The sequence below is a fragment of the Hyla sarda genome, chromosome 2 (genome assembly GCF_029499605.1).
Source record: "Hyla sarda isolate aHylSar1 chromosome 2, aHylSar1.hap1, whole genome shotgun sequence".
In the NCBI taxonomy this organism is placed as follows: Eukaryota; Metazoa; Chordata; class Amphibia; order Anura; family Hylidae; genus Hyla; species Hyla sarda.
In genome coordinates, this window is record NC_079190.1 from 514,225,481 (window position 1) to 514,247,802 (window position 22,322).

General features: G+C 44.8%; 1 protein-coding gene across 3 annotated transcripts in view; it reads left to right on the plus strand.

Annotated features, from left to right (window-relative positions):
- Positions 1-22,322, plus strand: part of CASR (calcium sensing receptor) — a 262,212-nt gene that overhangs the window by 228,833 nt on the left and 11,057 nt on the right. For all 3 annotated transcript variants that reach the window (XM_056559968.1, XM_056559967.1, XM_056559969.1), the window contains exon 5: positions 12,990-13,226. In XM_056559968.1, the coding sequence (XP_056415943.1) occupies positions 12,990-13,226 (237 nt within the window). The remainder of the gene's footprint in view (positions 1-12,989; positions 13,227-22,322) is intronic.

Here is a 22,322-nt window from a genome sequence, read left to right on the forward strand (position 1 = left end):
TGGCATTTGACTCTAAAAGGACCAAGATAACGTGGTCCCAGTTTATAACTGGGGACACGAAAGCGGACATACTTGGCGGAGAGCCATACTTTGTCTCCAGGAGAAAAGACAGGAGGAGTTCTTTTTTTATCGGCATGTTTCTTCATCCGGAATGAGGCCTGTATGAGAGATTTTTGAGTCTCTTTCCAGATGGTGGAGAAGTCCCGAGTCACCTCATCAACAGCGGGCAAACCAGAAGGCGTGGGAGTGGGGAGGGGGGGAAGAGGGTGACGGCCGTACACCACAAAGAATGGGGATTTAGTGGAAGACTCAGAGACTTTGAAATTGTACGAGAATTCGGCCCATGGTAGGAGATCGGCCCAGTCATCCTGGCGGGAGGAAACAAAATGTCGCAAATAGTCACCAAGAACCTGATTAACTCTTTCCACTTGCCCATTGGATTGGGGATGATAAGAAGACGAGAAGTTCAATTTGATTTTAACCTGATTACAGAGGGCCCTCCAGACTTTCGACACAAATTGAACGCCTCTATCCGAGACGATATGCGTAGGAAGCCCGTGAAGGCAAAAAATGTGCACAAAATTTTTTTCGCCAACTGAGGCGCAGAAGGAAGACCTGGAAGAGGAATAAAATGTGCCATCTTAGAAAAACGATCAACGACCACCCAAATAACTGTGTTGCCATGGGATAATGGTAAGTCTGAAATAAAGTCCATAGCAATCTGAGACCATGGTCGCTCAGGAACAGGCAGAGGATGGAGGAGACCGGCAGGCTTCTGGCGAGGAGTCTTGTCCCGGGCACAGACTGTACAAGCCTGAACAAAATCAGCAACATCTGTTTCCAGGGTAGGCCACAAATAAAAACGAGAGATGAGCTGGACGGATTTCTTGATGCCAGCATGGCCGGCGAGGTGTGAGGAGTGTCCCCACCTGAGAATCCTGAGGCGCTGGCATGGAGGGACGAAGGTCTTTCCTGGAGGAGTTTGTCTGATGGAAGCTGGAGAAGCGGAGATCAGACAGTCAGGAGGAATAATGTGTTGCGGGGAGGCTTCCATTTCAGAGGCATCCGAGGAACGAGAGAGAGCATCAGCCCTAATGTTCTTGTCAGCGGGGCGAAAATGAATTTCAAAGTTAAAACGGGCAAAGAACAACGACCACCTAGCCTGGCGAGAGTTCAGCCTGAAGATAAGAGAGATTCTTGTGATCGGTGTATATAATAACTGGGTATTTGGACCCCTCCAGCAGGTGCCTCCATTCCTCGAGAGCCAGTTTTATGGCCAGTAGTTCTCGATCACCAATGGAGTAGTTTTTCTCCGCCGGAGAGAAGGTCCTAGAAAAGAAACCACAAGTAACAGCATGTCCGGAAGAATTTTTCTGTAGGAGTACAGCTCCGGCTCCCACCGAGGAGGCGTCTACCTCCAGTGAGAAGGGTTTAGATGGATCAGGTCTGGAGAGTACGGGAGCAGAAGAAAAGGCAGTTTTGAGACGGTTGAACGCCTCTTCCGCTTGAGGAGGCCAGGACTTAGGATTGGCGTTTTTCTTGGTTAGGGTCACAATTGGGGCCACAATAGTGGAAAAATGTGGAATAAACTGTCTGTAGTAATTGGCGAACCCCAAGAAACGTTGGATAGCTCGGAGTCCGGAGGGGCGTGGCCAATCCAATACGGCTGATAGTTTGTCCGGGTCCATTTGGAGTCCCTGGCCAGAGACTAAATATCCTAGGAAGGGAAGAGATTGACATTCAAAGAGACATTTTTCCATTTCGGCATATAACTGATTGTCCCGAAGTCTCTGAAGAACCATGCGGACATGCATTCTTCTAGGTTGGAAGAAAAAATCAAAGTATCGTCCAGGTAGACCACAACACAGGTATATAATAGATCACGAAAAATTTCATTTACAAAGTCCTGGAAAACGGCAGGGGCGTTGCAAAGCCCAAAAGGCATAACCAAATATTCAAAGTGTCCATCTCTGGTGTTAAACGCGGTCTTCCACTCGTCCCCCTCCCTGATGCGGATGAGATTATATGCACCTCTTAAATCCAATTTGGTAAAGATGTTGGCGTCATGTAGGCGGGCAAAGAGTTCCGAGATAAGAGGTAGGGGATAGCGTTTTTTTATAGTGATCTTATTAAGACCGCGGTAATCGATGCATGGTCGTAAGGAGCCGTCTTTTTTGGAGACGAAGAAGAATCCAGCTCCAGCAGGGGAGGAAGACTTGCGGATAAATCCCCTTTTAAAATTTTCTTGGATGTACTCCGTCATAGCTTGTGTTTCCGGAGCAGACAGGGTATAGATTCTGCCCCGGGCGGAGTAATACCAGGGAGGAGATCAATAGGACAGTCATAAGGCCTGTGAGGAGGCAAAGTCTCTGCTTGTTTTTTGCAAAAAAAACATCAGCATAGTCCAGATAGGCCTTGGGGAGACCAGGTATCGGAGAAGCCACAGGGTTTTGACTGACAGGACTGGGAGCAGACATAAGACACTTTTTGTGGCAAGTAGTACCCCAGTTCTTGATTTCCCCGGAGGTCCAATCGAGGGTAGAGGAGTGGCGTTGAAGCCAAGGTAGTCCAAGAAGAATTTCAGAAGTGCAGTTAGAGAGGACCAGAAATTCAATCTTTTCATGATGGGGTCCAATGCACATTAAGAGGGGTTCCGTGCGGTAACGCACAGTACAGTCCAATCTTTCACCATTAACAGAGGCGATGTAGAGGGGTCTGACGAGACTGGTCACTGGGATGTTGAACCTGTTAAAGAAGGAGGCCAAAAAATTTTTTCCTGCAGATCCGGAATCAAAGAAGGCCACAGCTGAGAAGGAGAAGGTAGAAGAAGAATTCCGCACAGGCACAGTAAGACGTGGAGAAGCAGAGTTCACACCTAGAGCTGTCTCACCTTTGTGCGGAGTCGGAGTGCGTCTTTCCTGGCGTGGAGGTCGGATAGGACAATCCTTCAAGAAGTGTTCGGTACTGGCACAGTACAGGCATAGGTTCTCAATGCGGCGGCGTGTCCTCTCTTGAGGTGTCAGGCGAGACCGGTCTACTTGCATAGCCTCCACGGCGGAAGGCACAGGAACAGATTGCAGCGGACCAGAGAAGAGAGGAGCCGGGGAGAGAAACCGCCTCGTGCGAACAAAGTCCATATCCTGGCGGAGCTCCTGACGTCCTGATGTCAATGCGGGTGGCCAGATGAATAAGTTCATGCAGGTTAGCAGGGATTTCTCGTGTGGCCAGCACATCTTTGATGTTACTGGATAGGCCTTTTTTGAAGGTCGCGCAGAGGGCCTCGTTATTCCAGGACAATTCGGAGGCGAAGAATTACCCTGGACCAGGTTCAGCAGGTCAGTCTCGGCAGAAGAGGCTCGGGCTGGTTCCTCGAAGACACTTCGAATCTCCACGAAGAAAGAGTGTACTGAGGCAGTGACAGGATCATTGCGGTCCCAGAGCGGTGTGGCCCATGACAGGGCTTTCCCAGACAGAAGGCTGACCACGAAAGCCACCTTTGACCTTTCAGTTGGAAATTGGTCCGACATCATCTCCAAATGCAGGGAACATTGCGAGAGAAAACCACGGCAAAGTTTAGAGTCCCAATCAAACTTGTCCGGCAATGATAAACGGAGGCTGGATGCGGTCGCTGCGGAGGAGGTGCAGGAGCTGGCGGAGGAGATGGTTGCTGAAGCTGTGGTAGAAGCTGCTGTAACATCACAGTCAGTTGAGACAGCTGGTGGCCTTGTTGCGCTATCTGTTGCGACTGCTGGGCGACCACCGTGGTAAGGTCCGCGACAACTGGCAGCGGGACCTCAGCGGGATCCATGGCCGGATCTATTGTCAGGATTCGGCAGGCTGGAGGTGGATCCTCTGTGTCAGAAAGGGAAGCACGCGACGCGTGCGAAACAATTATTGCCCATGTTACGCCCATGTTTCAGCGGGTCTGACCGGGGCGCTGCGAACAGGAGAACGCTGTGAGCGCTCCGGCGAGGAGCGGGGACCCGGAGCGCTCGGCGTAACATGGGCAATAATTGTTTCGCACACGTCGCATGCTTCTACTGGCCCCTGTCTGAAAGTTGCCTAAAGCAGATGTATTTATGTAGGAGAGGTTTAGCCTCTAATGACCAGCTAGGTCCACCCACCTAAATCACCTGTGCTGCAATGTCAGACACCTAACAATACAAATGCTAATCACAATAATTATAACACATATATAAAAGTACAATAAATATTATAGAAAAGAACTCAGGTCATTCCGGTCATTTAGACCAATTGGACCCAGTGCATTTAAGCGTAAAATCCATTTTGCTTCGACCTGAAGCAGCAATTGGTCACGGTCCCCACCTAGGAGGTCTTATTCTTTCAATACGGAGGTGCTACCTTCATGTGTTTCTACTACGTGGGATATTAATCTCCTTTCCCAGTACGGATAGAGTACAGATGTTCTCTCACCCTGACAAACAATTTTCGTCTAGTTTTTCCCACATAGTAGAAACCGCATGTGCAAAAGAGTAAATACGTCTTACAAGTAACAAAAATCTTATATATCATGAGTTATACTCCCTAGTTGCTACACTTTTAAACCTGCGTTAAATGAACAAAAAGCAAAAACAATGATGGCAGACAAAATACCCTGTGGAACCACATTTGTAAGCCAGTTTTTGTTGTACGTTCTTTTTTGCTTTTTCTTTCTTAATAAGGCCCCCCTATTGTTTTATTTCTTCTATATGTGACAAGTGGCTTTCTGGTGGCTAGGTCAGTATCTGACTCTAGGACATACCAGAATTTTCTTATTGCCCTTTTTATCACACTGTTTTGTGGGGTATTTTCAAAAGCAAAAGTAAAACGTTTAGTCTCTGATGTATCGTTTTTATGTTTTATCTGTTATAGGTCTATTCTGTCCCTCTTACCTGTCTTTTAATAACATTCTTCTACAACTAATATGTTGTTCATATGTCTCCTCCTCACTAAACTTAACTTAGCTCAACTTAAGTGTTCAGGAAATACAGTTACCCATATTTCATCCTCTGCCTTTCTCGGCAGGGATTGTATGCAGATTTTCTACCGGGGTCAGCCGAAGCTCTGTCACAGGTGTGGTGAGGGATGTAGGCCATCTTGTGTGGAGATTAGGTGTCACCTGTGTGGGGACTTAGGTCACCCATTCAGTCGTTGTCCTCGTTCTTTCGCAAATGCGGTCTTAGCCACAGCAGATGAAGATCACAAGCCGGAATCTGCTGGGGAGGGGGCTAGCAGAGGTGAGGAAACTGAGGGGTCAGTGAGGAACAGCAAGAAAAAGGCACCAGCCCAAATAAGACATCTTTATAAACACCATGGGGAAAGCTCGGGTTATAGGGACGACCTCTCATCCTGTCCCAGAGGCCAACTTTGCTGCTGAGACCCTGAGGAATGTTGAGCTGGATGAGGAGGTCAGGAGGATCCGGAATGAGGAAGGTGCCATCTCCTCAGATAGCATGGAGGAGGATGATGAGGGATGGCAGAAGGAGGCATGAAAGAGGGTACAAGTAGAAAAAGGGGAGGTTTAGGATCTTCTCCCACCCTGGTCCAGGTGCCAAAGGAAGGCAAAACTGACTCCCCTCTGATTGGCCTTTCCAATCGATTCTGACCCCTCAAGGACATCTCTTCCTCTTCTTCGGAAGGGGAGGCTGAGGTTCTGAAGGTGTCAGTGGGGCTTCCAGGGGGCACCGAGTCCTTTTCTCCTGAGGAGGTTATGTCCTTGGGTGGAGGGACTGGCCTAGAGTCAGGTGCATGTGAGTAAAGGAAAAGAAACTCGGCAACTCACCACTGCTGCAATAACAGGGCCTTTATTCCAAGGTTACTTCAGGGCACATATCGAGGGTGAGGGAGGGTGGGAGGCAGGGGGTACCCATAGTGGGACAGCGCAGTTTTGTGCCGGACTGGCACTTCTTCAAGCCATGCAGGTAATTGCTCAAACAGGTTCTCCTGCTAAATAACCCAGGTGAGCAAGACTACCGGGGCGGGGATGGAACGGGTTTACAAGCCGGTATACATGTGCAATATAATAGCAACAAATTAACAAGGAATAAACATATACATAAACAGAATAGACAAACATTATAAAGACACTTAAATTGTGGCTATCGTTGAGACCAGCCGGTCCCATGACATTAAGCTTGATAATCCACCGTGATTTCTTTTGTAATAATGTACAATGTCAATCTCCTCCTCGTCTTGGGACTTTCACTGCTTCTAATCCGGCAAATCTAATACACCGGCCATTGCCCCCGTGGACTTCTTTTATATGGGAAATGAATCTGGCTGCTCCTTTTCCTGTCACTATGGAGCGTAAATGTTCCCGTATCCTTATAAAAAGGCATCTCTTTGCCTTACCTATATAAAAGTGTCCACAGGGGCATATAAGCGCATAGACCACATAGGTAGTGCGGTATGTGATTGGGTATGGAGTAACCCATTCATATCCACCGATAAATGTGACTCTGCTGTTGATGTTAAGCGCGCAGTATGAACAGTGTTCACAGGGTTTGCTACCTTTGTGAGCGGTTTTAGTTAGCCAATTCTCTTGAGCTTTATCTGCATCGGACATGCTAGTTTTTAGTTTTTCCCCAAATTCTTTCTATAGGTTATGATGGGTTTAGATTAGTCTACATCTTTAAGGTTGGGAACGGACTCCAAAATGAACCAGTTTTTCAGGATGGCATTTCATACGGTCTGGTTCATATTGGAGTTACAAGAAGAAAACATAAAACTTGTGCTATTTTGGGAAGATTTAGTTGTAGTATGCTTACTGGAAAGAAGAGAATTGCAGTCAATTGTATTGGCTTTCTCAAAGGCTTCATTAATAATCCTGTTGGGGTAACCCCTATTTCTAAATCTATGTTTAAGTTCATTTGCTTGTATGTGATATGTAGTTTTTTCTGAGTTGTTGTGCTTAAGTCTTAGAAAATGGGAATAAGGGATAGCATTTTTACATTGGGGGGGATGGGATGGGAACTAGAATAATGCAGGAGGGCATTATTAGCTGTGTTTTTAAGGAAATTGGAGGTGGTGGTGTTATTATTCGAGACGGCAATTTAAATGTCTAAAAATTCTAATGTATTCCCTCCATAACTGTGCATGAAAAACATGTTGTCCTTATTAAGGTAGTGTACAAACTCCTTGAAGGCTTCTTCTGAGCCTTTCCATACCACTAATATATCGTCAACATAAAGAAAAAAGATTTAATGTGGCGAACATAGGGGTTAGATTCAGAAAATATCCACATTCTCAAAAAAAGGAAGTGAGGAACAGTTTGGCATATGTGCAGGAGACCAGCGTGCCCATGGCTGTGCCAGTCTCTTGCCGATACCATCTGTCCTCGAACTTTGACTAAGGATAAAACGCAAAGAATCGGAGATGAAGTTAATGAAATCTGGTGTATTATCAGTCCTTGCAAGGATCTCTGTGACAGCCTGTGCACCGCATCATGAGGGATGCGGGTGTACAGGCTCTCAACATCGATGGAAGCTAAACTATAGGTATCCTGCCAGTTAAAATCCCCAAGGTAATGAAGTAAATGCCTTTGATGTAAGTAGGGGTATTCTCAAGGATAGGATATAATAACCATTCGGTGTATTTGGAAAGAGCCTCAGGCGCAGAGCCGATGCCAGCGACAATAGGTCTGCCAGGGGGTCGGCTCTGCGACTTGTGGATCTTGGGAAGGCAATACCAGGTAGGGAATCTGCGAAATTCTGGAAGTAGTTTTTCAGCTGTTTTGCGTGAGATGATACCTTTTACCATATGTTTGTGGAGTAAAGAACAAAGATGAGAGATGGTGTTGCAGGTGGGATTCGTAGAAAAAGGGGTATATACTGTCTGATTACCTAGCTGTCTAAGAGCTTCTTCACGGAAATATGAGTTAAGCATAACAACTGTAGCTCCTCCTTTATCTGCTCTGCATACACTTAAGTCATTGCAGAGCTCTACGTTCACTTTTCGACATGTTATCGGGTTTAGTGAGGTGTATCAAAGAGTTAACCTCTTGCAGTGCCGTTCTCTCAAACAAGTCCAGAGGACTGCCCGAGGGAGGAGTGAATCTAGAAACATTACCACCTCTAAAACACAAAACTACGGTTGTGGGTGAGCTTGCGGCATTGCTACAGGTATCACGTAAATCGCATAAATCAGAAATAACTTGCCTGTCCAAATCACTAGCATTGTATACCGGACTGAAGCCTAAAGGGCTTATTGAGGCTGGAACTTCTCCTTCAGGTGTAACATTCTCTCTGCTGACGCTGGTGTCCATTGATGTCGCAAGCATTAAGTCAGATATGGCTCGATTTGCGGCCTTTGATTTTTTTTAGCTGTATGAATGCCGAAATTTAATTTTTGCAGGAGACCAGGTTACCAGATATGTCATCTATATTTAAAGCCAGAAGAGAGTGGAGGAATGGGCCCTCCTACTGGTCTCTTGCGGCTGAGCCGTATAGCGGAGTGGCGGTCCTTTTTACCGCACTGGTAGAATGCCGACGGGTTATTGAGTTAGAAATGGGAAGGTGCCTGATTTTAGATGTCCTCATGAAGGGACAAGAACTTCGCCTTATTTACATCTACGGCCCACAGTCTAATCAAGCCCTATCTTTTTACAAGTCGGCAGGTGGTCTTTGGATGGGACTTTAATGCTGTCACGAGGCCCCAAGACAGGGGAGGTTCCAGAGACAAGCTGACTTATAATAGCGTCGCCCTTAATAGCATAGCGAGTGAGGCTCGCCTTGTGGATGTCCACATCCGGCACACCCCGGGCCACGAGGGATTCACCTATCATAGGGTAGTTGTAGGTCTAGGATAGACAGGTTTTATTTAAAGGAGGAGGCCGTCTCTTCAGCAGTGTCTGTTGTTGAGGTGGAGTTCTCCGATCACTGTTTAATTTTATTTTCTCTGAATGTTACAGAGACCCCCTGGATGGGCAGAGGCTATTGGAAGCTCAATTCGTCTCTCTTGGAAGAAGCGGAGATAAGACAGTCCTTTGAGGATTTTCTTCAGAGCCAGGTACCATTGCTGGGCCTTTGTAGCAGTAAGTCAGAGTGGTGGGAGATGTTCAAAAAAAAGGGTTGCGAGATTCTTCCACCAGCTCTCAGGCCTCAGAAGCCTAAACAGGTACCGCTTGTACCAGGGCCTGAGGAAGAAACTTGAGCACCTTGTCTCGACTGAAGGTATTCGTGATGATATCTCCAGAGTGAAGTCCTTGCTGATGAGGTGCCAGTACAACAGACACGCATCTTTGGTTTTTGAGAGGGATTACGGGAAGTACCGCTCGCCCGACCCTTACAGAAACTGCAAGATGTCAGTGAATAGTAAGATCATCTCGGGACTGATTGATAGTACAGGATCCTTGAAAAGGTCCAAATCAGGGATCTTGAAGGTCGTCAGATCCTTTTACTCGCACCTCTTGGGAAGGAAGGATCTAGATCGAGATAAGGTATCAGCTTTCTTGGCTGAAACCGTCCCTGCACCAGGAGTAGACCCCTCTCTTGACATTTTGACAGAGATGATCCGGGAAGAGGAAGTCAGGATGGCGATTGATGGACTTGCCCTCAAGAAGTCACCCAGTCCAGATGGCTTAACATCTGAGTTCTATAAGACCTTTAAGGAGTCTTTAGCTCCCCTCTTGACCGAGGTATTTAATGAGTGTCTTTCCTCGGGCACTCTGCTGAAGTCAATAAGGAGGTCAGTGATGATCATCCGGTCAAAGGGTAAAGACCCATTGACAATTGGCGTCCCATAGCGCTTCTCAATGCGGACAGAAAGTTTCTGGCAAAAGTGCTGTTTAACCGGCTGGTGAAGTTTGCACCCCAGGTCCTTTTGGGGGCTCAGCATTGCTCTGTTCCAGGCTGCAGTACATAGTGCTGAGCCCAGTGTCCGGGAGGCTGTGGAGCAGGGTAGGGCTGGCCACTGGAAAGGGTACTTGCTGTCCTTGGATCAGGCAAAATCATTTGATCGGGTTAACCATGAGTACCTCTGGTCTGTTCTTCTGAGATATGGCCTGCCGGGGGGGGGGGGGGGGGGGGGTTGACCTTGTATGTATGGACAGAGAGTTTCCCGCTTGTGAATGGTTGGATTGGCCGCTCTTTTGAAGTTGGGTCTGGCATCAATCAGGGTTGTCCTTTGAGCCCATTGCTGTACATGTTTGCAATTGATCCTTTCCTTAGGAGAATTGATTGTGAACTGTTAGCAGGGGTGAGAATGAACCTGGCGGTGCCATATTCGGCTCTGAGGGCCGTAGCATATGCTGATGATGTCACCGTTTTTGTCTCCTCACAAGAGGAAGGCCGATGGGTGATGTCAGAGGTGGACCGCTACTCGGATGCATTTGGGTCCAAGATCAACCAGGATAAGTGCGAGAGTCTCTGGCTGGGAGGGGGAGATCCTGGTTTTGATCTCCCAGATGCCCTTCCAGAGCCCCAGGAATCTGCAAAAGTCCTCAGCATCGAATTTGGCCAAAGGGATTTCCCCAAACAAAACTGGGACAGCAGGCTTAAGATCGCCACTCAGAAGGTGGATCAGTGGAAGGGTTGGTCTTTGACCCTCCGGGAAAGGGTTAACCTGTTCAAAACATTCCTGCTCCCTTTGCTGATATATCTGGGCAGTGTATGCATGTTGCCAGAACCTCTCTGGACCCGGGTCTACAGTGTGTTCTTCCAAATGTTATGGGGGAATAGACTGAACCTAGTGAAGAGGGAGGTTACTTACCGTACGAGGAGACTAGGGGGGTTGTGTATGGTCAACCCTGTGGTATTCCTAGTGAATACCTTTCTTAAGACCAATATTGCAAACCTCTGGAAAGAGAGGGCTCCTCCGTGGGTATCCTCCTGTAGGGGGCTCCTCCGTGGGTATCCTCCTGTAGGGGATGGTTTGGGCTTTTCTTCCAGGAATGGGAGACAGGAGGGCAAGTGAAGGATCTTCGCACACCACATGGGCATCTCCTGGCTTATGCTACCCCGGTTCTGAAGCTTATTCGTCGGTGGGGTCTGGGGATGGGGGAGATTAGGACTCTGTCGAGGAAATTCCTTGACAAAAGGGTCCTGTCTTCTCATTTCCAGAACCAAGGATTGCCCAAGTCAGGATCTGGAGGTTGGTTTAGGGCTTTTGAATTCTATCAGGATCCCCTTGAAGTTTTGGGACTTGACTTGGTGCTGCTTCCATGGGAAACTGTGTGTGGGGGACAATCTAAAGTGCAGGAGCTCTGAGGACCGGGATGTCCCAGCGAAGAGTGTGGAGGCATGCTGGAAAGCATGGAGCATTTTCTGCTTCATTGTCCCTTTAACACAGAGGTTTACAACAGGGTGGGCTCTTCCATTGGTTGGCCTAGGCTGGCCAGTCTCTCCTATGCGGAATGGGCCTATGGGGCATTCAGAAACCTTGGAGGCTGGGACCAGAGCACTTTATTCCTAGTTAGCTCAGTGGTCAGGTACTACACGTGGAACGCACAGTGTTTAGTGTCGACGCAGCGTAAAATCCTCCCTGTGGGTGAGGTGGTTAGGAACATTCTTGGTGACCTGGTGAAGGTGCGTTCTCTGGAGTACGAGAGGCTGGGTGCTGGCAGGGCTTCTCGTCTGTGGAGGGGCTCTGCCTTTAAAGTGCCTTAGCCTGTTGTCTCCCCCTGGTGGTGGGCTGATGCTGGCACATTAGTCTTTTTGTTTTGTTCTGTAGATATACGGTAATATGGGGCTTGCAGGTGCTGAACTTGGGCTTTGTGTGGCTGGAAAGCCTCATTGTTGTTTGCTGTTTGGTTTGTATAGTTTGTACTATTTTTGTATATATTCCTGTTTGTATATTTATATATATTTAGTGTTTATATATTTAATGTTTGTATATATTAGCATGTTTTTTCTAGGCGTTGGTTCATCACATTGTGTTGGGGTTTAGTTTAGGTTGGGTGGTGGGAGAAAGGGGGGTTTCTATGGGACTGGTTCATGGACGTCTGTTATGTACTGGGGGCATGGGATGCGGGACCAGCTCAGGGCCAAAAAAAGAAAAAAAATTGTATTTCCCGTGTGTGGTGTTTTGGTGGTTTGTGACACAAATTAATTAATTTAATTATTTATTTATTTATTTTGGGTGAGAAAAATGCAACCGGCCCAGGTTTTTTTTTTTGTTTAATTATTAGTATTAAGGTTATGATTATTATTTGTTATTATTATTAAGTATTGTTTAGTAGTTTACATTTGTGGGGTTGTTATTATAGTGTGTGCTTGGTGAGAATGTGACTGGACCAGGAAATATTTTGATGGACATTTAAGGACTTATATGGACTCATTACTTGTATATATTGTATGTTGTCTGTATTATTGTTATGGTGTCGCTTATAATTGTTGTAATGTTTCATATTTTTAAATAAAAGATCTACAGGATATAACTCAGGATCAGTACAGGATAAGTAATGTAATGTAATGTACACAGTGACCTCACCAGCAGAATAGTGAGTACAGCTCTGGAGTATAATACAGGATATAACTCAGGATCAGTACAGGATAAGTAATGTAATGTATGTACACAGTGACCTCACCAACAGAATAGTGAGTACAGCTCTGGAGTATAATACAGGATATAACTCAGGATCAGTACAGGATAAGTAATGTAATGTATGTACACAGTGACCTCACCAGCAGAATAGTGAGTACAGCTCTGGAGTATAATACAGGATATAACTCAGGATCAGTACAGGATAAGTAATGTATGTACACAGTGACCTCACCAGCAGAATAGTGAGTACAGCTCTGGGGTATAATACTGGATATAACTCAGGATCAGTACAGGATAAGTAATGTAATGTATATACACAGTGACCTCACCAGCAGAATAGTGAGTACAGCTCTGGGGTATAATACTGGATATAACTCAGGATCAGTACAGGATAAGTAATGTAATGTATGTACACAGTGACCTCACCAGCAGAATAGTGAGTGCAGTTCTGCAGTATAATACAAAGAGTAATTTCCATTCTTGAAGTAAAGATGTAATTTATATTCTAGGTCCTGAAACACTTGCGTCACCTGAATTTCACCAATAATATCGGGGAACAGGTGGATTTCAATGATTTCGGGGATCTGGTGGGGAATTACACCATTATAAACTGGCACCTGACGAAGGAGGACGGATCAGATGAAGTCGTCTTTGAAGACATTGGGCACTACAACGTCTACGCCAAGAAGGGCGAACGCCTGTTTATCAATGAGAGCAAAATCTTGTGGAGCGGATTTTCCAGAGAGGTAAGAATCATATATATATATATTGGGATTAGAGATGAGCAAATTTGCAGTAATTCGATTCGTCACAAACTTCTCGGCTCGGCAGTTGATGACTTCATCCTGCATAAATTATCTCAGCTTTCAGGTGCTCCGGTGGCTGGAGACTCTCCTAGGACTGTATCCACCTTCTCCAGCCACCGGAGCACCTGAAAGCTGAGATAATTTATGCAGGATGAAGTCGGCAACCGCCGAGCCGAAAAGTTTGTGACGAATCGAATCATTGTAAGTTCGCTCATCTCTAATTGGGATATTCAGAGCGGAAGATGGACGACTTCATGAACAATATGGGAACATGTAATATTTTTTTTACCATATTTTACTATATTTTTACCAAGGATTTGCTAGAAATGTTTTCCACTTTAAAGGGGTTCAGAATGCTCGGAGCTGGAGGCTGTGATCGTAACCTCACGGCCACACCCCCCCCCCTTGTGACATCACACCACGCCCCCTCAATTCATGTCTATGGGAGGGGGCGTGTCGGTAGACATGAATAAAGGGGGCGTGGCCCAGGGGTCAGGTCCTGGGGAAAAAAGTGTGGGAACTCACCCATGATGTCAACTCAAGGGCTAGTCCTGCAGGACTCCAGCTAATGGGAACAGTGTTCCTGCTCTGGAAAAAGTGCAGGAACTCCGTTCCTGTGCGTCCCTGCAGGACTTGAGCCCTGACGTGGCCGTGATGTCACGACCATTGCCGCAGGAAACACGGGCATTTGTATAGAACGCAGGGGGCCTCAGCGGCGGGACCCCCGTGATCAGACATCTCATCCTCTATCCTTTTGGATAGGGAATAAAATGTCTAGCTGCGGTGTAACCCTTTAAAGGGGTACTCCACTTCCCAGCATTTGGAACATTAAGTTCCAAATGCTGGGTGCGGGCTTCAGGGGTCATCACAAGGGGTGGGGTGTGATGTCTCGCCCCACCCCCTCAATACATGTCAATGGGAGAGGGCGTGGCCTCCGTCTTACCCCTCCTATACACTTGCATTGAGGAGGTGGAGCGTGATGTTATGAGAGGCGGAGCGTTACGTCACAAGGGGCAGGGAGTGACATCTTGAGGGGCGTGGCGACCCCCACAGCCCACACCCAGCGTTCGGAACTAAATGCTCCGAACGCTGGGGACTGGAGTACAGCTTTAACCCCTTAAGCACGCAGCCCTTTTTCACCTTAAGGACTGAGCCCTTTTTCGCAATTCTGACCACCGTCGCTTTACGAATTAATAATGCGAAAATGCTTTTACCGAATATTCTGATTCTGAGATTGTTTTTTCGTGACATATTCTACTTCATTTTGGTGGTAAATTTTCGGCGTTACTTGCATCCTTTTTGGGTGAAATATCCCCAAATTTCATGAAAGTTTTTAAAATGTTGCATTTTCCTAACTTTGAAGCTCTCTACTTGTAAGGAAAATGGATATTCCCAATAAATGTTATTTTTATTCACAAATACAATATGTCCACTTTGTGTTGGCATCATAAAATGGACATATTTTTGCTTTTTGAAAAATTTAGAGAGCTTCAAAGTAGAGCAGCAATTTTCAAAAATGTCATGAAAATTGCAAAATCTGAAGGGACAGATGTTACAGAACTACAACTCCCAGTATGCCTGGGCAGACTAGGTATGCTGAGAGTTGTAGTTTGGCAACATCTGGAGGGCTTCCGTGTGGGCACCACTGTAACAGTGGTCTCCAAACTGTGACCCTCCAGATGTTGCAAAACTACAACTCCCAGCATGCCCAGACAGCCTTTGGCTGTCTGGGCATGCTGGGAGTTGCAGTTTGGCCTTCCTAGTGGTTGCCACAATGAAGATCACTTTACTTTCACTTTCACGACCCCCCCCCCTCGGCGATGTGCCGGGATGCCTGCTGAATGATTTCAGCAGGCATCCCGGTCCGGTCCCCAACCGGCTAGCGGCGGGGACCGGAATTCCCACGGGTGTATGCATACGCCCGGCGTCCTTAAAAGGTTAAGGATTAATCCTTCCATAACAAAAAGTTTAGCAATTTTCCAATAGAATTTGTGCCCCTCACCTGTCCTGACATCACACAGCTGTAGGGTTTGTTACACTGTTTCGGTAGAGTTTAGTGTTACCAGGACAGTAGAGAGATCTGCGCTTCTGCAGTGTTACCTGTAGTTACAGCAGCTTTATAAGCAGGAGTAGAGCGGCCTCTGGTGGTGACTGAAAATATTACACACATTGTTGGGGGAATTTAAAGGGGTTATCCAGGAAAAAACTTTTTTATATATATCAACTGGCTCCAGAAAGTTAAACAGATTTGTAAATTACTTCTATTAAAAAATCTTAATCCTTTCAGTACTTATGAGCTCCTGAAGTTGAATTGTTCTTTTCTGTCTAAGTGCTCTCTGATGACACCTGTCTCGGGAACCTCCCAGTTTAAAAGCAAATCCCCATAGCAAACCTCTTCTACTCTGTGCAGTTCCCGAGACAAGCAGAGATGTCAGCAGAGAGCACTGTTGCCAGAAAGAAAAGAACAACTCAACTTCAGCAGCTAATAAATATTGAAAGGATTACGATTTTTTAATAGAAGTAATTTACAAATCTGTTTAACTTTCTGGAGCCAGTAGATACATTAAAAAAAAGTTATTTCCTGGAATACCCCTTTAATTACCATTCTTTTTGGTTTAACATGCAAAAATGTATCCAAAAGTAAACATAATGTGTAGCCTGAATCTGCAGCAGCTCATATGTGGAGTAGATTTTAAGATTAAAAGCTCATGGACTGCTAAGAATGCGCCAAATGTTCACTCAACAGCAAAAAAATTATAGTAATAGTAATAATGCACTCAGACAGAAATATTATATTGCTGCAAAACTGGTCCTGCAGTTATGTCTCAGGCAGTTATGGATGATTACAGGTGGAGTCTGATTAGACTTTAAGTTTTCCCACAAGAGGGCATAAGAGTTCATCCCCTGCTGCCCTATATAAAGGCTCTCAGAGGCTACCTTTGGGTAATGTACCTTTTGGTGAGAGATCGGTGACTGTTACACATGCCTCTATGATGCACTCATCTCTATGAGGTAAGACATGTTTCCCATTTGACAGATTTGGAGATGGGGCGAATCATTGGACTGAGAGAAGTAGAATGGCCTTTTAGATGAATTGCTGCCATGTTTGATCACCAATAGAGAGGATGGTGTGATCACCAGTTGATAGGATCAAGTGATCACCAGTAGAGAGGATCATTTGATCACCAGTAGATAAGATCATGAAATCACCAGTAGAGAGTATGATGTGATCACTAGTAGAGAGGATGATGTGATCACTAGTGTTGAGCGGCATAGGCCATATTCGAATTCGCAAATATTCGCGAATATATGGACGAATATTCGCGAATATTCGCATATTCGTTATACCCTCGTTTTATTTTCGCATATGCGAATATTCGTGTATGCGAAAATTAGCATATGTGAAAATTAGCATATACAAAATTAGCATACACTAAAATTCGCATATGCGAATATTAGCATATGCTAATTTTCGCATATGCGAATGTTCGCACGCCAGTCTCACACAGTAGTATTACAGCCTTCTTTTCACCACACAAGCTGGAAGCAGAGAGGGGTGATCACTGTGATGTGTACTGTGAAAAAAAAAACGAATATTCGTAATTACGAATATATAGCGCTATATTCGCGAAATTCGCGAATTCGCGAATATGCGATATTCGCGAATAATATTCGAATTGCGAATATTCGCGAGCAACACTAGTGATCACCAGTAGAGAGGATGGTGTGATCACCAGTAGAGAGGATCGTGTGATCACCAGTAGAGAGGATGGTGTGATCACCAATCAAGAGGAAAGTTTGGTCACCAGTAAATAGGATTGTGTTATCACCAGTAGAGAGGATGGTGTGATCACCAGTAGAGAGGATCGTGTGATCACCAGTAGAGAGGATCGTGTGATCACCAGTAGAGAGGATGGTGTGATCACCAATAGAGAGGATGGTGTGATCACCAATAAAGAGGAAAGTTTGGTCACCAGTAAATAGGATTGTGTTATCACCAGTAGAGAGGATGGTGTGATCACCAGTAGAGAGGATTGTGTGATCACCAGTAGAGAGGATTGTGTGATCACCAGTAGAGAGGAGGGTGTGATCACCAGTAGAGAGGAGGGTGTGATCACCAGTAGAGAGGAGGGTGTGATCACCAGTAGAGAGGAGGGTGTGATCACCAGTAGAGAGAAGGGTGTGATCACCAGTAGAGAGGAGGATGTGATCACCAGTAGAGAGGATCATGTGAGCACCAATAGAGAGTAGGGTGTTATCACCAGTAAAGAGGAGGGTGTGATCACCAGTAGAGAGGAGGATATGATCACCAGTAGAGAGGAGGATGTGATCACCAGTAGAGAGGATCATGTGATCACCAGTAAAGAGTAGTGTGTTATCACCAGTAGAGAGGATCATGTGATCACCAGTAAACAAGATGGTGTGATCACCAGTAGATAGGATCATGTGATCACCAGTAGAGAGGATTATGTGATCACCATTGATGAGGAGCATATGATCATCAGTAGAGAGGATCATGTGATCACCAGTAGAGAGGATAGTGTGATCACCAATAAAGAGGAAAGTTTGGTCACCAGTAAATAGGATTGTGTTATCACCAGTACAGAGGATGGTGTAATCACCAGTATAGAGAGGATGGTGTGATCATTAGTAGAGAGGAGGGTGTGATCATTAGTAGAGAGGATCATGTGATCACCAGTAGAGAGGATAGTGTGATCACCAGTAGAGAGGAGGGTGTGATCACCAGTAGAGAGGAGGATGTGATCACCAGTAGAGAGGAGGATGTGATCACCAGTAGAGAGGATGGTGTGATCACCAGTAGAGAGGAGGGTGTGATCACCATTAGAGAGGATGGTGTGATCACCAGTAGAGAGGAGCATGTGATCACCAGTAGAGAGTAGCATGTGATCACCAGTAGAGAGGATGGTGTTATCACCATTAGAGAGGATGGTGTGATCACCAGTAGAGAGGAGGGTGTGATCACCAGTAGAGAGGAGGGTGTGATCACCAGTAAGAGGATGGTGTGATCACCAGTAGAGAGGAGGGTGTGATCACCAGTAGAGAGGAGGGTGTGATCACCAGTAGAGAGGATCATGTGATCACCAGTAGAGAGGATAGTGTGATCACCAGTAGAGAGGAGGGTGTGATCACCAGTAGAGAGGAGGGTGTGATCACCAGTAGAGAGGAGGGTGTGATCACCAGTAGAGAGGATCATGTGATCACCAGTAGAGAGGTTGGTGTTATCACCAGTAGAGAGGAGGATGTGATCACCAGTAGAGAGGATCATGTGATCACCAGTAGAGAGGAGGGTGTGATCACCAGTAGAGAGGATCATGTGATCACCAGTAGAGAGGTTGGTGTTATCACCAGTAGAGAGGAGGATGTGATCACCAGTAGAGAGGATCATGTGATCACCAGTAGAGAGGTTGGTGTTATCACCAGTAGAGAGGATGGTGTGATCACCAGTAGAGAGGATCATGTGATCACCAGTAGAGAGGATAGTGTGATCACCAGTAGAGAGGATCATGTGATCACCAGTAGAGAGGATAGTGTGATCACCAGTAGAGAGGATCATGTGATCACCAGAAAGGATCATGTGATCACCAGTAGAGAGGATGGTGTGATCACCAGTAGAGAGGATGGTGTGATCACCAGTAGAGAGGATGGTGTGATCACCAGTAGAGAGGATGGTGTGATCACCAGTAGAGAGGATGGTGTGATCACCAGTAGAGAGGATGGTGTGATCACCAGTAGAGAGTATGGTGTGGTCACCAGTAGAGAGGATGGTGTGATCACCAGTAGAGAGGATGGTGTGGTCACCAGTAGAGAGGATCATGTGATCACCAGTAGAGAGGATTGTGTGATCACCAGTAGAGAGGATCGTGTGATCACCAGTAGAGAGGATGGTGTGGTCACCAGTAGAGAGGATGGTGTGGTCACCAGTAGAGAGGATGGTGTGGTCACCAGTAGAGTGGCTGTGGCAGTTCCCCCCTCCCGAATACTTACCTCCTGCGGCTCTTCTGTCTTCTTCCCGGCGGCTCCCTCAACACGTCCTCTTCTTTCTTCTTCCTCTGCACTCCGCTATCTGATGACGTCACTCATGCACTGGAGCCGTCAGAGCACAGAGGAAGCCTCATATGTCTGCTGGCTAAATGTAGCCAGCGGGCACAAGAGTGATTGACAGGGTGAGGAGCCAATGGCTCTTCACCCTGTCAAACTTCCCACCTAGGGCCGTATTTAGCTGTAGATGCCTCATTAGGGAGCACTTACAGTTAATTCAGGACGTGGGGGCCGTTCCGGGACGGCGGGACTTCACCCCGAAAGTGGGAATGTCCTACCGGATCCAGCATGGTTGGGAGGGCTGCTTTTTTGGTGCAGTGAAACAGTCTCCAATATTCTACAGACCAACTGGTCTTCCTTCCGAGCAATTACTTCTCCTGCCCTCTGGCCATGTTCCCACCTGTGTCCTGCTCATGCCTCTAACACACCAGACCTGGAGTATGGGAGTGACTTCTCCAGAACCTTCAGTCACTCCCAAAACCAGGACACAAACTCCAGTCCTATGTCACTGAGGCAAGAAGCTTGTGGTACATCCCTCCCATCCACCAGTTCACCGGCTGCTCGCCTACAACTCCAATACCAGAAAATAGTCACCCAAAATATATCAATTAGTAGAGCAAATCTTTATGAATACATATTAATAATAATGCAAAATATCATTACTGAAAGCTACACAAAGAACAGAAAAATATGTGGTACAATATATAATCTGTATAAATCTTGTATTCCTCATAGGAAAGGATTGCAGTAACACAGGTTTTGCTATACACATGTTTATTTCCTTTGTGTATATATATATATATATATATATATATATATATAGATCTCCTCTCCTCTGTATATATATATATAGATCTCCTCTCCTCTGTATATATATATATATAGATCTCCTCTCCTCTGTATATATATATAGATCTCCTCTCCTCTGTATATATATATATATATATATATATATATATATATATATATATATATCTCCTCTCCTCTGTATATATATATATATATATATATATATATATATATATTGCAGTAACACAGGTTTTGCTATACACATGTTTATTCCCTCTGTGTATATATATATATATATATATATATATATCTCCTCTCCTCTGTATATATATATAGATCTCCTCTCCTCTGTATATATATATATATATATATATATATATATATATATATATCCTCTCCTCTGTATATATATATATATATATATATATATATATATGTAGATCTCCTCTCCTCTGTATATATATATATATATAGATCTCCTCTCCTCTGTATATATATATATATATAGATCTCCTCTCCTCTGTATATATATATATATATATATATATAGATAGATCTCCTCTCCTCTGTATATATATATATATATAGATCTCCTCTCCTCTGTATATATACATATAGATCTCCTCTCCTCTGCATATATATAGATCTCCTCTCCTCTGTATATATATATATATATATATATAGATCTCCTCTCCTCTGTATATATATATAGATCTCCTCTCCTCTGTATATGTATATATATATATAGATCTCCTCTCCTCTGTGTATATATATATATAGATCTCCTCTCCTCTGTATATATATATATTGCAGTAACACAGGTTTTGCTATACACATGTTTATTCCCTTTGTGTATATATATATATAGATCCCCTCTCCTCTGTATATATATATATATATAGATCTCCTCTCCTCTGTATATATATATATAGATCTCCTCTCCTCTGTGTATATATATATATATATATATATATATATATATATAGATCTCCTCTCCTCTGTATATATATATAGCAGTAACACAGGTTTTGCTATACACATGTTTATTCCCTTTGTGTGTGTATATATATATATAGATCTCCTCTCCTCTGTATATATATATATATATATATATATATATATATATAGATCTCCTCTCCTCTGTATATATATATATATATATATATATATATATATATATATAGATCTCCTCTCCTCTGTATATATATATATATATTGCAGTAACACAGGTTTTGCTATACACATGTTTATTCCCTTTGTGCGTATTGGAACTAAACCAAAAAAGGAGGAAAAAAAGCAAATTGGACATAATGTCACCAAACTCCAAAAATGGTCTGTACAAAATTATTGGCACCTTTTAATATTGTGGATAAATAAGATTGTTTCAAGCATGTGATGCTCCTTTAACCCCTTAACGACAATGGACGTAAATGTACATCATGGTGCCGTGGTACTTAACGCACCATGACATACATTTACGTGCCGCCATGACCGCGAGCACTGGACCGGTGCTCGCGTCATGCATGGCAGGTCCCGGCTGCTATCTGCAGTCAGGGACCCGCCAGTAATGGAGGACATCAGCGATCGCGCGGATGTCCGCCATTAACCCCTCCTCAGATGCCGCGATCAATACAAATCACAGCATCTGCGGCAGTGCGGTACTTTGAATGGATGATCGGATCACCTGCAGCGCTGTCGCGGGGATTCGATCATCCAGCATGACAGCTGGAGGTCCCCTCTCCTGGCTCCAGCTGTCTCCCGGGGTCTTCTGCTCTAGTCTGAGATCGAGCAGACCAGAAGATGACCGATAATACTGATCAGTGCTATGTCCTATACATAGCACTGAACAGTATTAGCAATCAACTATGGGGACTATAGTCCCTATGGGGACTATTACAGTGTAAAAAAAAATAGTGAAAACATTTTAAAATTAAAAAGTTAAAAAATTTGAAAAATCCCCTCCCCCAATAAAAAAGTAAAATGGTGATACAAATATTTGGTATCACCGCGTGTGTAAAAGTCTGAACTATTAAAATATATTGTTAATTATCCCATACGGTGAACGGCGTAAACGTAAAATTTTAAAAAGTCCAAAATTGCTGATTTTTTGTCACATTTTATTCCCCAAAAAATGTATAAAAAATGTATAAAATGTAAAACCTAAGCAAAAGTGGTACTAATAAAACT